Source organism: Podarcis gaigeae (genome assembly GCF_964106915.1).
Source record: "Podarcis gaigeae genome assembly, chromosome: 15".
Taxonomy (NCBI): domain Eukaryota; kingdom Metazoa; phylum Chordata; class Lepidosauria; order Squamata; family Lacertidae; genus Podarcis; species Podarcis gaigeae.
The window spans coordinates 43,501,348-43,515,389 of record NC_139692.1 but is presented as its reverse complement, the minus strand read 5'-3'; the positions used below and the strand labels follow the sequence as shown (position 1 = coordinate 43,515,389).

Here is a 14,042-nt window from a genome sequence, read left to right as displayed (position 1 = left end):
ATGGTCATCTAGTCCAACCCCCTGCGGTGTGGGAATATTTTTACGCAATATGGGGCACAAAGTGAAGACCCTGAGATTAAGAGTCTATTGCTCAATCGACTGAGCTATCCTACGAGCTATCTCACTGTGGTATTTTTACTGCCAAGGACAGGAAAAGGCACTTGTAGATAGTAGTGCTTCAGGTGCCAAAGTAACGTGCATGCTTTGGGTACCATGCACCTTGACTTGGAAGTGGGCAGTGGAGGGGCATAGGTTCCATTTGCTGCTTTAAGTAGCAACATGTCTTGAGCAGGCTCTGCCCAAAAAAGTGAAGGAGCAGATATCATATAGCAAACCTGTGCCAGAGGCAGTTACTTTGCCAAGTTAGTGGTAGGGTCAGAGAGAAGTGCCATAAAGTCTGTGGTAGAGCATCTGCTTTGCATGCAAAAGGTTCCAGGTTCAATCCCCAGTAGCATCTCCAGGTAGGGCTGGGAATTTCCTCTGTCTTAAACCCTGGAAGGCCACTGCCAGTCCGTGTAGGCAGTACTGAGCTAGATGGCCCAGTGGTGTGACTCAGTGTAAGGCTACGTTCATAGAGGCTGTTGTGCAGGAGAGGGGTCTCCGTGTGTGTTTAATATTTTACTTTTATGATGCAAACACACTGTGGAGAAACTTCTTATTACATGTTGGGCTGGACAGACGGACTCACCAGGAGGAAAATTGGGCTGATGGCTACCCAGGAGATTCTCCAGAACCACCCAGGGCTGAATCCAAGCATCTCTTTCACGTCACTGCAGAACTGGCTGACACCTGCAAAAATAGCATAGGGTGAGGCCCATGTTACTCACGTGTTCCTATGAACTAGGTTCAGCAGAATAAAAAAGTAAAGTGTGATTGCTTTGATTGCGCCAGCATAGATTTTCACGCAGTAGTATGCAGGCTGTCAAGCTACACAGCACCCTGCTGCCATTAGTCCCAAGAGTTCTGTGAAACGTCAGAGCTCATGTGCATCCACACTAACGTAAGCTGTGGTTCATCACTCATATGTACATGGTCATAAGTGTGAGAGATTAGCATCCAAACCTAACAAATGCATATTCTTGCTAGTTAGCATGAGAAGGGGCTAAGTCCCCAGAGTTGTATTGCTGATAGGCAAATACTCAGACCATAGAAATACAATAGGTAGAGAGGCGCTGTGTGATGTCATTTCTCCTCCTGTTGTGGAGAGGAAGGCGTATATAGCACTTCAAATATCTGTCACATGGAAGATGGAGCAAGCTTGTTTTTTCCTGCTCCAGAGGCTAGGATTCAGACCAATGGCTTTAAGTTACAAGAAAGAAGATTCCGGCTAAAATCAGGAAGAACTTTCTGACAGTAAGAGCTGTTCAGCAGTGGAACAGACTCCCTCAGGAGGTTCAGGGCCTTCCTTCCTTGGAGGTTTTTAAGGAAAGGTAGGATGGCCATCTGTCATGGATGCTTTACTTGAGATTCCTGCATTGCTGGGGGTTGGACAAGAGGACCCTGAGGATTCCTTCCAGCTCTACAATTCTATAATGGAATAGAATCAGTTCTGTGATTCCACGATTCTGTGAATTACACAAACCTAAATTGCTGGTATGCGCTTGAGTCCCTCCTGCAAAATACTGACAGCCTGGAGGCAACCACAGTGGGCCTGGTGTATGGATCTAGCAAGGCCCAGATGCCCCACTGGCTGCCTTTTGAGGAGCAAAGCAGTGAAATGTATGTGTCTTCCCTTTCTAAACCCTGCCTTACATTCAAAGCATTATACTCCAGTCACTATAAGGCTAACCATAGCTACTAGCCACGATGGCTGTGCTCTGTCTCCACAGTTGTGGGCAGCAAATAACAGTTGCTGGAAACCACGGGAGGGTAAAGCTTTGCTGTTGTGCTCAGGTGCTCATTGAGGGCATCTGGATGGCCATGGTGAAAACAGGAGTCATGACTAGAAGAGCCTTTGGCCTGATCCAGCTGGCTCTTTTTATGTGCTTACGCTCATTCAAAAGTGATTAAGTGTAACTCTGATGGATGTTCTCTCAAATACACATTGCATCAGCAAGTGCACCGGCATGCAGCTATCCTCACCGTAAAACCAAGCCACTGCAATGGATTCCAGGAACACCACGGCTATCACAGCTGGGCCCGTGGCATATTCTTCAAGCAGCTTTACGACATACGCACCACCCTAGAGCAAGAGAAAGAAAGATCATGGGAAACAACAGGATCGCTTCTAGTTCCCAGAAGGCAAAACTTGCTTGTACAGAGCTCATTAGCTCATTGGAGAGGCAGCAGAAGCCTGTAATGTACTTTAATCTGATGCTCTCTTCAGTACCTGTGCAACCTGACTAATCCTGAACAGTGTAAATGACCCAGTTTCTCCAACTTCCCTTCTTATGCCTCACACAATACAGCAACCATGCAGATAAGAAAAGGCTGAGTGGAATGTGTGAGCAATCCAGTAGGTAATCCAGTAGGGGATTGATGCCTCTCTGTTTCCTCCCTGGTGAGAACGTTGAAGGGGCAATGACTGACAGTAAAGCTGAGGGCAGACCCTTGTGTTCCTATTCTTTTCCCCCTTGGGAGTCAGACTTTCCCAAAAGGGGAAGGGAATTGTGCCTCCAGCAGTAACTGGGACTCCTGTTTTGCATTCCAAATCAAGGAGCAATATCTGATAAAACTGTGTGATACAGGTTTCTCATGAAACGATCCATCTATGCTTGGTAGTAACACCTCCCTTGTCAGAGTCTTCACTATCTCTAGTTCAACTTAGCATCTCATCCAATCTGTTGACATCATAGCGCCACAACATGCAATTTGAGACACCCCAAATCGTTTGGGAAACTGGGTTATGTAGCACTGGGAGGGCTTTTCAACACATCCCACCCCCAAATGTCTCAGACATTATTGCCACTTAACGCAGCTCTTGCTGATTTGCAGTGTTTTGAAACAACACATTTTTAAAACAGCCCTGATCAAGGCTGCATGGGAAAGCATTTGAAATCTGATCATTCAGAACCTGTGGAAAGGCATGGTAAAAATCTAACAAGGAAATCACTTGCAGGGTTGTAGAGAACAGCACCAATCTTGGATTGCGTCTGATTGTTTGCAGTCCAAGAGCTGCACTCCAGCATCCTCGGTGGCATTAAAGGGAAGTCTGGAATCCAAATTGCACACCAAACGCACAGACACTCTTCACCCTACTGAATGGCTTGACTGGCCATGGAAAGGTGAGCTACTCACAAAGGTCAGCGTCGGCATGGCACCCAAGAAGCAGGTCACAATGAAACCCAGCACAAACAGCTCCCGTCGCTTGCTCCAGATGTGCGGGAATTCATCCAGGACAGCAGTGATCACCCCTTCTAGGCCTGCAAACTGGGAAAAGCACACAGAGGAGTCAATGAAGGAAAGGCAGCTGCCTTCTTCCTCAGAACTCTTAGAGCTTGCAAAGGGATCCGAACAATTCTGTGTTTGTGCTTGGTGAACTGAACCTGTTTTCAGGCTGATGGAATAACCCTACAGCCTGATGCTAAGGGCCAGACCAGGCAATTCACATTCTGCCCATACCCCAGAGGCTACGACCTGATTTTGCCTGCCTCCTCTCAAGTGGAAGGATGCAGTTCCTTGGTGTTGACCAGTCATCCCTAGCCTGATGCTCTCCAGATGTTTGAGGAAACTCCCACCAGACCAAGACCCTGGCAAGACAACTTGTTGGTTGGGGCTAATGGGACTTAGTCCAAAATGGCCTCACTGACTGAGGACACCAAGTTCAGGAAAGTGGCTCTAGATTCCGCCCCAGAGGAAGTGGGGGAAACATTGTTTTCTTACTAGCTGGTCAAGTGTCAGCATTCCAGCACGAACGCCAACTGAGGTTATCCAAAAAGATAATATTTCCATTCTTCAGATTTGGTTTGGCTAAGTGTGGACTAAGTCTGCAATAACACACACAGAACCTTTCCTTCTACTGCTCCATTACTCACTGTGCTGTCCAGTCCCAGAGTGATCAACATCAGGAAGAATATAATGGCAAAGAAGGTGGAGGCAGGCATGTTTGCGATGGCCTCTGCATAGGTGATGAAGAGGAGGCTGGGTCCTGTCAGTCAATGAGATAACAGTCCATGACTTATTCTGCTTCCTCCAGAGTTTATTCCCGCCCCCCTTCCCAGCTTGTAACATAGTGGCTAATGTCAATATAAGTTAACACAAAAGCCGTATACCAGATAAGAGAAAAACAAATCAGAACAGCTGATAATCAGCAGCATAAATAATCAGCCACCCCTTTCAGAGCCAGTTCAGCTGTGACGGTATCTTCTCGCCACCATGCTTTAATCTGGCACGTCAAACTCATTAGGAAGGGAGCCAATCTGATCTCCTGTGACAGGGAGTTCCACAGCCCTGACGTCATACTCTCCTATATTCCCACCAGCTACAACTCTAGCTCCAAAGGTCACCAGTCAAGGGTATCTAATGTGTCTTCTGGACGGGAGTTGGAGTACTACATAGGAAGAGCCTTCTTGGATTAGGCCAGTGGCTTGTCTAGGCCAGTATCCTGTTAGAAACAAAGGAGGCTGCCTTATACCAAGACAGACTTTTAGTCTATCTAGGTCAGTATTGTCCAAGTTCACGCGCAGTATCCCTACAGGGTTTCAGAGAAGGAGCCTTTCCCAGCCCTATGTGAAGATACCATTGGGAGTTGAACCAGGAGCTTCTGCATGTAAGGCAAATATGCTACTGCTGAGCTATGCCGGTTCCCCACTGTTCTCACAGTGGCCAACCAGATGCCCTAAATGGGAAACCCAGAAGCCCTACAGCATCTGTTCTGTAGGGCACCATGTTTACTACCCATGAGTGGTCAGACAGGTTGGTGTGGAAGGAGAGAGCGCTTCACATTATGGTTAGGGCCTAGCCCATTTCAGACTTTAAAGCTAACTGCAGCTCAGATGCTGTCCAGGAGCCAAATCAGCTGGCACCAGCCGTAGAGCTGCATCCTCCCCACATTTTTATTATTTTTGTTTATTTTAGATGGCTATATACCCCACCCTTAAACAATTCCCCAGGACAGCTTACATTATCAAAATACAATAAACAATAAAAATGTGATAAAATATAAATTGGCTCTGGTTGGGACTTCAGCTGACGCAGTTTGGACCAGCAGAAGTTTCCAAACACTTCAAAGGCAGCCCCACTTAGAGCATGTTACAGTGATCCAACCTTTATGTAACTAAGGCATGTGTGATCATGGCCAGTGGCTATACTTTTGCCAGCAAAAGCATTATCCAGAGCCAAGCTGATTGGCTCTGGGCAATGCTCTTGACCCTGTGGGTGCCTGTAAGGAGCTTGCTGCAGCAAGTGAGCCGGGAATCCTGTGCAGCACTATCTCAGTGTGGCATCAGGCTCTAGCAGGATGGAAGGGAGCGGCTTTGTCCCCTGGCTTGATGAATTGTATTGCGTTTCATCTTGAGGGCCTTCAATCCTTCATCCAGTCCCAAACATCCCTTTCAAGCAGCCAGTTGGCAGAGCTCTGAAGGGCAAAAGTTTATAGATCTGAGAGTATCCCATGCCTTGCCAATGGCAGGCACCAGAGATCTGTATATTTTTCAAGGAGGATGCTACCCATAATCACTAAATGGAACCTTCATGATTTGAAGCCAGGCCAAACAAACTAGAAATAGCACTCCAGACTTTATTCTGAAACAGCAAGGCAATCCCTGTGTTCCAGTCTCTCTGACCTCGCATTCCAAACAGAGGCTTTTCCAGCTTGGTCTCAAAGGCTTCCAACCAAGGAGAGTTCCCTGCCTCATTTGAAGCTGACTGATATGCCAAGTTAGACCCCACTGGTCCATCTAGCTCAGTATCACCTATGCTAGCTTTCCCTGACTTGAGTAACACAGGATATGGACAAGCTGGAACACGTGCAGAGGAGGGAAACCAGGATGACAAAGAGTCTGGATACCAAGCCTTATGAGGAATGGTTGAGGAAGTTTGATCTGTTTAGTTTAGAGAAGAGAAGACCTAGAGGTGATATGATAACTGTTTCAAGCTTGTTTCTTACTGCTCCGGAGGGTAGGACCTTGACCCAATGGATTAAAATTCCAACTAAACATTAAGAATAACTTTCTGGTGGTAAGAGCTGAACAACAGTGGAATGGGCTTCTCTGAAGGTGGTGGACTCTCTTTCATTGGGGGTTTTAAACAGAGGTTGGATAACCGTCTGCCAGGGATTCTTTAGCTGTGATTCCTGCACTGCAGGGGGTTGGACTATATGACTCTAAGGGTCCCTTTCAGCTCTTCTGTGATTCTGATTTGCCTTCCAGAAGCTGCTGAATTATTACTGCCACCATTCCTGACCATTGGCCATGTTGGCTGGGGCTAATGGGAATCAGGAGTCCTGCAACATCTGGAGATGTTCCCTTTGGGGAAGGATTTTAGGCAACACTGAGGCTTTTAGCCCTACCTGGAGTTGCTAGGAATTGAACCCGGAATATTTTTTCATGCAAAGCCAATCATTGTAATTTGAGAATTAAGTAGCTCTTGACTAAACATACTGAGCTGTTTTAGGAATGTGTCTTCTTATGCCTTCAAGTCAAGTTCTGCATGTGTGGCTAGACAGTGTGTCAAAATTAGTCAGCCAAAGAAGTGTTTGAGGAATTATTCAATGAGGCCATTGAACCCAGTTGCCTAATGATGAACCCAGTTGCACACTGAAACATGTTTCATGGGAACTCAGGAAGCTAGCTGCCTTATGCCGGATACCTAGCCCACTACTATGACTAGCAGGGTCTCAGGGAGAAAAGGGTCTTCCCCCATCACTTGCATCCTAAAATTACTTATTCAGAAGGGGACTGGAGATGCCAGGGATGGAACCTTGCTCACTGGTTCCAGCCCTTCCTCAACTGGCTATCGAGACACAGTGGTGCCTGGTGTTCTCTTGTTTTAAAAGGGGCTGTGCAGAGTTTCTTAGGATGCAAAAGATTCTCTGCAGGACAGCTTGCATCAGAATACAGGAACATACTGAGCCAGACCATTGGTTCATCTTGCTCAGTATTGTCTACACTGACTGGTAGTGGCTCTGCAAGGTTTTAGGCAGGGAATCTTTCCCAGCCCTGCCTGGAGATACCATTGCAGATTGAACCTGAGACTTTCTGCACCCCAGTGGGCTACAGCCTTCCCACCATCACAGGAAAGGGAATGAGAATATAAAAGGAAAGGATTGGGAAGAATTCTTTGTCTGCATTGCACTTCCCAAACCAGTATGTCAAACTGAAAAGTAGCTATCCTTCGAATTCACACTTCTCCAAATTTTGCAGTGCAGTTCTCCAGACAAAAAAAGTTCACCAACGAAAGTATATGTTACAGGAAGAAATCTTGCTTTCGTAGAAATAACATACAAAAAATACTTGTAAAAATACATCTGTTTGGGGAGATTGCTTACATAAACATATTACAGAAAATTGCAAACAGACTTATGTTAGGAGAAATTTTCAGGTGCACTTAAAAAACAACAACCCAACCATACTGCAAACTGCTGCAGAAATGGGGCAAATGGAACATAACACTGGAAAAATGAGAAACTGAGATTGGCCACATTTGCCTATCCTTGGTTGCTTACCTGTGTCTCGGGCCACGTCTGCCACCTCTTGGTTCCTCATCTCAGCCATGTACCCGAGCACGGTGAAGATGACGAACCCGGACACAAAACTGGTCAGGCAGTTCACAGTGCTGGTGACTAGAGCATCCCTGTAATGGAAACACACATGCCCCTCTGAGAATCAGGACACGCTTGTGATATAACACACACACACACACATACCCCATACACAAATTCTCCTTGTACCCTCCAGCTGGTCTGATTTGGAGTATAAATAATTAGAACTATGTGTAAACCATCAGTATGTTTGTTAGAGTCTTCCACAATGGCAATTTGAGCCCCCCCCCCCCCCACTTCCTAGTAATCTTCCACCTTGAGAAAACTCACTGGTAGCAGTTGTTATGGAACTTGTTGTAGCTTGCAAAGGCTAGGAGGACCCCAAATCCTGGGCCAAGAGAGAAGAAGATCTGAGCAGCTGCATCAATCCACACCTAAAAAGAAAAGAATCAACAGACACAGCTCACTAAAAGCGGTATCGGGAAAAGCAGAGTTGTTCTGGGAAGCCATGCAAGGAGTGAGCGCTTTCAGCTTCCAGTTTGTGTTTTGAGCCCTGTGCTTCAAGTGTTTCAGGTTAAGAGTTTACTATGGTGACTCTTGCTGTAACCGAGGAAGCTATCAGTTAGATACAGGCAGGGATGACTGCTTTGTAGCAGAGGCAATGGACTTGAAGTTGAAGACCTAGCAGGGCAGCACCAGTCACAGCCACTCCATGGGTTCCCCACAGTAGATCCCCACAGCTGGCCATCTAAGCTACTGGCCATCACTGCATCTTGTGACAGTGAGCTCCATATCTTAATAATGCAGTATGTGAAGTTATATTGGGGGAGAGGGTTGGCCTGTCTTGATTCTCCTGCCACTCAATTTCATTGAGTGACTCCTAGTTGCCACTCTATCCAATTTCTCTGCATCATACTATAGTATTACAAACCTCCATCAATTCTCTCCTTAATTACCGTTTTTTCTTTTCTGGTTAAAAAAAATCCAAAACCCTTATAGCCTTCCTTTATAGAGAAAATGCTCCGGATTCATGATAATCTTGTGGCTATTTTCTGCACATTTGTACTGAGTCAGACCAGTGGTCCATAGCAGATGGAGTTGCACTCTAGTGTTTTCGACATGAGACATTTTTCAGTCCTACCTGGAGATGCTGAGGATTGAATATGGGGCCCTTTGCACTCAAAGCAGATACTCTACCACTGAGCTGTGACTTTTCCCTAGTTCTTTCAATATCCTTTTTGAGATGAGATGACCACAACTGTACGCTATATTTCAAGTTCACCCACCCCATAGATTTATCCAAGTGCATTACACCACTGGCAGACTTATTTTCAGTTCTTTCTTGATAGTACAGTACTTAGGATGGAATTTGCTATACTCAGCTGCCACACACTGGGTTGACATCTCTGAGCTGTCCTTCTCCCATCACCCCAAGATTTCCTGACTAGCCTTCTTATCTCCTGCTTTCTCCAGAACAAACCAGTTCCTTTTTATTCTCCAGACTCAAAGCTGAGCACTGCCCAACTTTGTAGATCGTTCCTGCCCCAGGAGCCACCACATGAAAGCTTAGTGGCCATATATCAACAGCACAGAGATCGCAATCTGGCCTCGCTCTTCGCTTCAGAAACATCCAATACAATACTAACACCCTTTATTACTTTTAGGGGAGGCTACGGGGCCTTATTGGAGATGTGGCTTTATCAGAGAACGATGTGTCTTCATTTCCTCTTCATTGAACTCTCTCCTATCAACCGGGAGCCCGCTGGCTGGCGAATATTAGAACCTGTAATCTCAACAGTAGCTGTATTTATTACTTAGAGGGCCAAAATCTCCCCCAGCCTCATCTGAGTCTTTCATAACTATTCAGGGGGAAATGACATTGGCATCTGTTCTACAGAATGCAGGGCCTGATGGCTTGTGGGGGCAACCTACTGCCAGCATATAACACATCCTGCTTGCGGGATTTGCACTGGCTGTCAATTTGCTACTAACATAAGTCCCTATACAGCTCAGGAACAGGATACTTGAGAGACTGTCTTATCCCTTATACACTCAGCAGACAGTCTGCAGAAAAGCTTCTTCTGCAAGTTCCATTTATCCTGTTTTCCAGCTGTTTCCAGAAAATACAGATAATGGGTATGTGTTGTATCTCGACAGGAACATTATACCATAGAGCAGGAGCAAGCATACTACCGGCTTTGCTCCAAGTAGCTGCAGAGCAGACTTCGGTAAACCTTGGAACTTACACAGGGCCAAAGAGCACTCCCCAAGCATTACCCTCTGGAAACAACCAAGTAGAATCAGAACCACTGCGAAGTGGTGCCGCCCACCACAGCTGCTCCAGAAGGATACCGCAGTTGAAATACCATGGTATTGAAAGCTGCTGAAAGGTTGAGAATTAACAGGGATACAAGAGTGCCTGGATCTGGTCTGCAACAATCCATTACTCTGCATTTGCCACAGGACTTTTAAGGTAGCCGATCCATTCATCTGATTTGTTGCACCCGCCTTCCCCCCTGCTTACCTCAGTAGCAAAAAGCTTATCCCATTCGGGCTTCAGGTAGTAGACCACCCCTCTCCAGGCCCCAGGCAAGGTAGCGCCCCGTATTAAGAGGACAAAGAGTATGACATAAGGGAATGTGGCAGTCACCCACACAACCTGTTTGGAGAAGAAATCAAGACTGAGGATTCGTCCGAGGGAAACCACCAGCACAAAGGATGAAAACTTCGCTCTGAATTAGCAGCAATATTAATTTATTAAATTGATAGCCCACTCTCCACCACAACTCAAAACATGCCCACGGTGCCTAGCAACATAAAACCCAACAAGACCATATCTAAAAACGGTGATTAAAATGAAAGTTTTAATATTGACAGTGCCTGAATGTCCCTATCCAAAGACCCAGGCAAATAAGAAAAACACCAGCATTTTAGCGCAAATTTATCCTAATGTATACATTTTTAGGAAATATATACATTTTTGCAAAGCAAGTGTTACATGCTTTTGTGTGCTAGTTTAATTAAACTATTCTTTATGCACATTTTACCTTAGAATATGCATCTCTGTACATTTTAGTTGACTGGAAAACTGCCTTGCAAAATCTGGAAATGTGCAAATGTTATAAAATTCCCCCACCCCCATCCCTAGTTCCGGGGGTCTCTTCTGCCAGCTCCATGAACTATCCCATCCTGTGCCAAAGCCCTGTCTCTTCTAACCCCAAGGAGGTGGCACAGACTCCCCTGAGTCTGAACTTCCTTCCTCTTGACCTGCTCCCATGGGACAGATGGGGTTTCCTGGCCTAGTGGCGCCTTGCCTGCTGCCCCATATTTGGGAGGCTTGTGGTGTCTGCACCCCTGACACTGACAAATCTTCTGTATAGAAAAGGCCTTCCTAAAACACAGCCAGAAGGAAGGATGGAGACATCCTCACTGGGTGCTAGCCAAGATCACAGGAGGCCACCAGTTTGGGTAACTTCAGAATACTCTCAGATCATTCCAGCTGCTTCTCAAAGACAGGAACATGAAAGTGTTCTCCCTCTTTTTGGTGGCAGAAGTAGGGAACCTTTTTCATCTTGAGGGCCACGTTCCCTTAATGGGCAACCTTCCAGGGGCCATATGCCATGTTTGGGCCAGACCAGAGGTAAAAACAGATGGGACACTTACTGTGTACAGTAATCTGTATCCCAGCCATGCAAAAGCCAGAAGTTTCTACAAACACACCAGCACATACCATCTCCCCAGTCTCTAGCCAAGCAAGCTAGATACATTCTCATATGTCAAGAACTCATTCAAATCAGCTAAATGCACTTGAGAAGGGGACAGGGCAGGGCTGGTGAGGGTGCTGCCTGATGAAGGGGTGTGGTCTGGGAAGACCCCTAAGGCACTAAGGAATGGAGAAGCCTGGTGGGCCACATGTGCCTCCCCCCCTTCAAATTCAGCATCCCTGACCACCCAGATACAATCCTGGCATAGCTCCTCCTGCTGTTGTCCTTCCTCTTCACCTTTCCAGATGTTTTGACTCCTTTCCAGATGCTGAAGTACACAATGGTGAAGATAAGCATCAAACACAGGACGAGCTGCCAGCTGATTCCTCCCAGGTCATCCAGCCCCTTGGATCTGTGCACTTGGAGAATGTGGCGGCTGAAATGGAAAGGAAACAGACGTGTTGGGGATCCTTCGGGATGCAGACTTTCCAAAGGGATCATTTCAAGCGGGTGACGTTTGCTTCAGGTCCATGAGTCCTGAGGGTGGGATGGAGTGGGGCTTGCTACTGGGAACTTGCCATCAATGTGACTGTTGGATGCAAGCCAAGCAAACGGGAGGTCAGGGACAGGGTAGCCTTGCAATGTTGTTGGACAGCAACTTCCACCATCCCCCTGACCATTGGCCATGCTGGCTGCTGATGGGAATTGGAGCCCAATATTGTCTGGAGGGAATCACATTGGCTTCTCCTCATTTAAAGATTTGCTCCTGAGTACGAGCAGGGGAGAAGGAAGAACAGCCTAGAGCTGGCTACCTCATGTCAATTTCATGCCAGTTCTGTTCAAAAAGTGGCAGTTATTTACTTCAGTTGGTTTTTTAACAAAAATGGTTTGGATTTCCTTTCTTTGGCAATCAAAACAATGTACGTCTTGAGCCAGGCCTGATTACAGCCTGATTTCGAGGAATTGGCTAACATCAGTTGGCGGGGTAGTTCTAACTTCTGACAATTCCGGCACACATTTCCCTTGTTGATTAAAATGGGAGATGCCACTTCATTCTTATACCCCGAAAGGGCTTCCTTTATACACTATACTATGAAGCATACTTTTTATGGTGCGGATCGCATGTAACATTAAACCTTGGTTTATTAAACGTGTGCAGACCCTGCCCAGTACCTTAACTGTGGCTTGTTTACGGTCAACAAACTGTGACTTGAAGCCATGGTTTACTGTTGGCTTCTAAAACTTGAGTTATTTTAACTATGGCTTGGTGCTACTTGTGAAAACAGCACCCTTGCATTTTTTGGCTACCTGAACCCCAGACACTTCACATTCTAATGAGGCAAGAGTAGCTCGAAAACAGAAGAAGCTTTGGCGAAACAAGTCATAGTTTGATCATCTGTAGGACAAATTGTTTTTAATTCATGGTTTGATAAATAAACAATGACATAGTGTTAAATGTGAACCAGGCCTGTGTGTTTCTGCATGAGTCACAATTCTATGTAGGCTTTCTGTTTGGGAGGGGCTACACTCAGAATAGTGACTCATGCAGAGATACAATGGGCAGCTTTCTCTGTGAGGGTGGACAGTTCTTTCGCTTTTCTGTATCAGGAGTGGCGGTTTGCTCAGTGCAGAACTTTGACAGAATTATCCATGCCACCAGCAGAGATGGATTGGAAGGAGGTGAGAACAGAGCAGGGAGTCATCCAGAGATCCAGAATGCACCCTCCTCTGTTCATGGATGCTTTGGGCACTTAGGAACCTTGTGTGTTTTGACATGTTTCTCACAGCTCTAGCAGATCTTGTGTTCTCTGGCACCTAGTTAGGGAATGACCAAGGCTGATGTTGCAGAGGGCTTCAGAGGTTGTTGCAGGCATAAAGAATGAACCACTAACTCTCACTGATGCTCATGAAAAGCAGTTGCTAACTAGTAGACCTGAGCTAGTGCCTACATATAAAGAAAGCGCAGGGTTTAACACATCCGTCCCTCCTCAAAAGCTCCTTCCCCACCCACCCTGCTCCACCTTATTCTGGCATGGCTGTCTCTCCACTTACATGCACTTACGTGTAAAATTCTTCTGCCGGCGAGGTTGAGTTGGCAGTCCAGGCGGTGCTCTTGTTGGAGAAGTAGTTTGTGCAGTTGTTGGTGTTCCAGGGGTTTTTGCAGCTGGTCCAAGGCAGCTCACTCGTGAACGAGGAGATGAGGTAGTACAAGGCCCAGGCCATGATGGTGTTGTAGTACGAGGCAATGTAGAAGCCAATGATGCAGATGGCATAGCCAATTCCTGGATAGATAGAAAATGTTGGCATAAATGTAAGAAAGACGGGTGCTCTGATGTTCCTGTTAAGTGATCTGTTAGTAATGCAGAGGCTTCCATGCAACACATGGAGCTCCTGTAACTTGCTCTTGAGTGCAGAGGTTCCTATGCAGCCATGGAGCTCCAGCACAGGCCATAAAAACATGGATGAGGGCATAGGCAACAGCATATAAAAGGGCATTGTCAGTCATTTTTCATGGTGTGCATTTATTGGGAACTATGCTCATAGTAAGTAGAGAACTTTTTATGTGTGGATTTGGAGGGTCAATGCAGAATTACATGTCTAAGACGTCTGATCTCCACATATGCCAGGAATCCTTCCCCGGAAAGCCCCTGGCTCCACATGCCAGGTGCTCTGCAGCTTTAACTATGACCCAGAATTCT

At 46.2% G+C, this 14,042-nt stretch overlaps 1 protein-coding gene and 1 long non-coding RNA gene across 7 annotated transcripts in view; one reads left to right on the top strand and one right to left on the bottom strand.

The window, feature by feature from the left end:
- The window catches only part of LOC310832962, a 184,813-nt gene extending 171,089 nt beyond the window's left edge, over positions 1-13,724 (top strand). The window contains exon 5 of the long non-coding RNA XR_014558481.1: positions 13,709-13,724. This is a non-coding gene — a long non-coding RNA (uncharacterized lncRNA). The remainder of the gene's footprint in view (positions 1-13,708) is intronic.
- Positions 1-14,042, bottom strand: part of SLC6A4 (solute carrier family 6 member 4) — a 38,054-nt gene that overhangs the window by 5,375 nt on the left and 18,637 nt on the right. For all 6 annotated transcript variants that reach the window (XM_083715136.1, XM_083715139.1, XM_083715140.1 and 3 more), the window contains 9 exons: positions 13,406-13,625; positions 11,641-11,779; positions 10,164-10,298; positions 7,970-8,073; positions 7,604-7,731; positions 3,975-4,087; positions 3,238-3,369; positions 2,083-2,182; positions 689-789 (listed from right to left, as the gene is read on the bottom strand). In XM_083715136.1, coding sequence (XP_083571262.1) covers positions 689-789; positions 2,083-2,182; positions 3,238-3,369; positions 3,975-4,087; positions 7,604-7,731; positions 7,970-8,073; positions 10,164-10,298; positions 11,641-11,779; positions 13,406-13,625 — 1,172 coding nt within the window. The remainder of the gene's footprint in view (positions 1-688; positions 790-2,082; positions 2,183-3,237; positions 3,370-3,974; positions 4,088-7,603; positions 7,732-7,969; positions 8,074-10,163; positions 10,299-11,640; positions 11,780-13,405; positions 13,626-14,042) is intronic.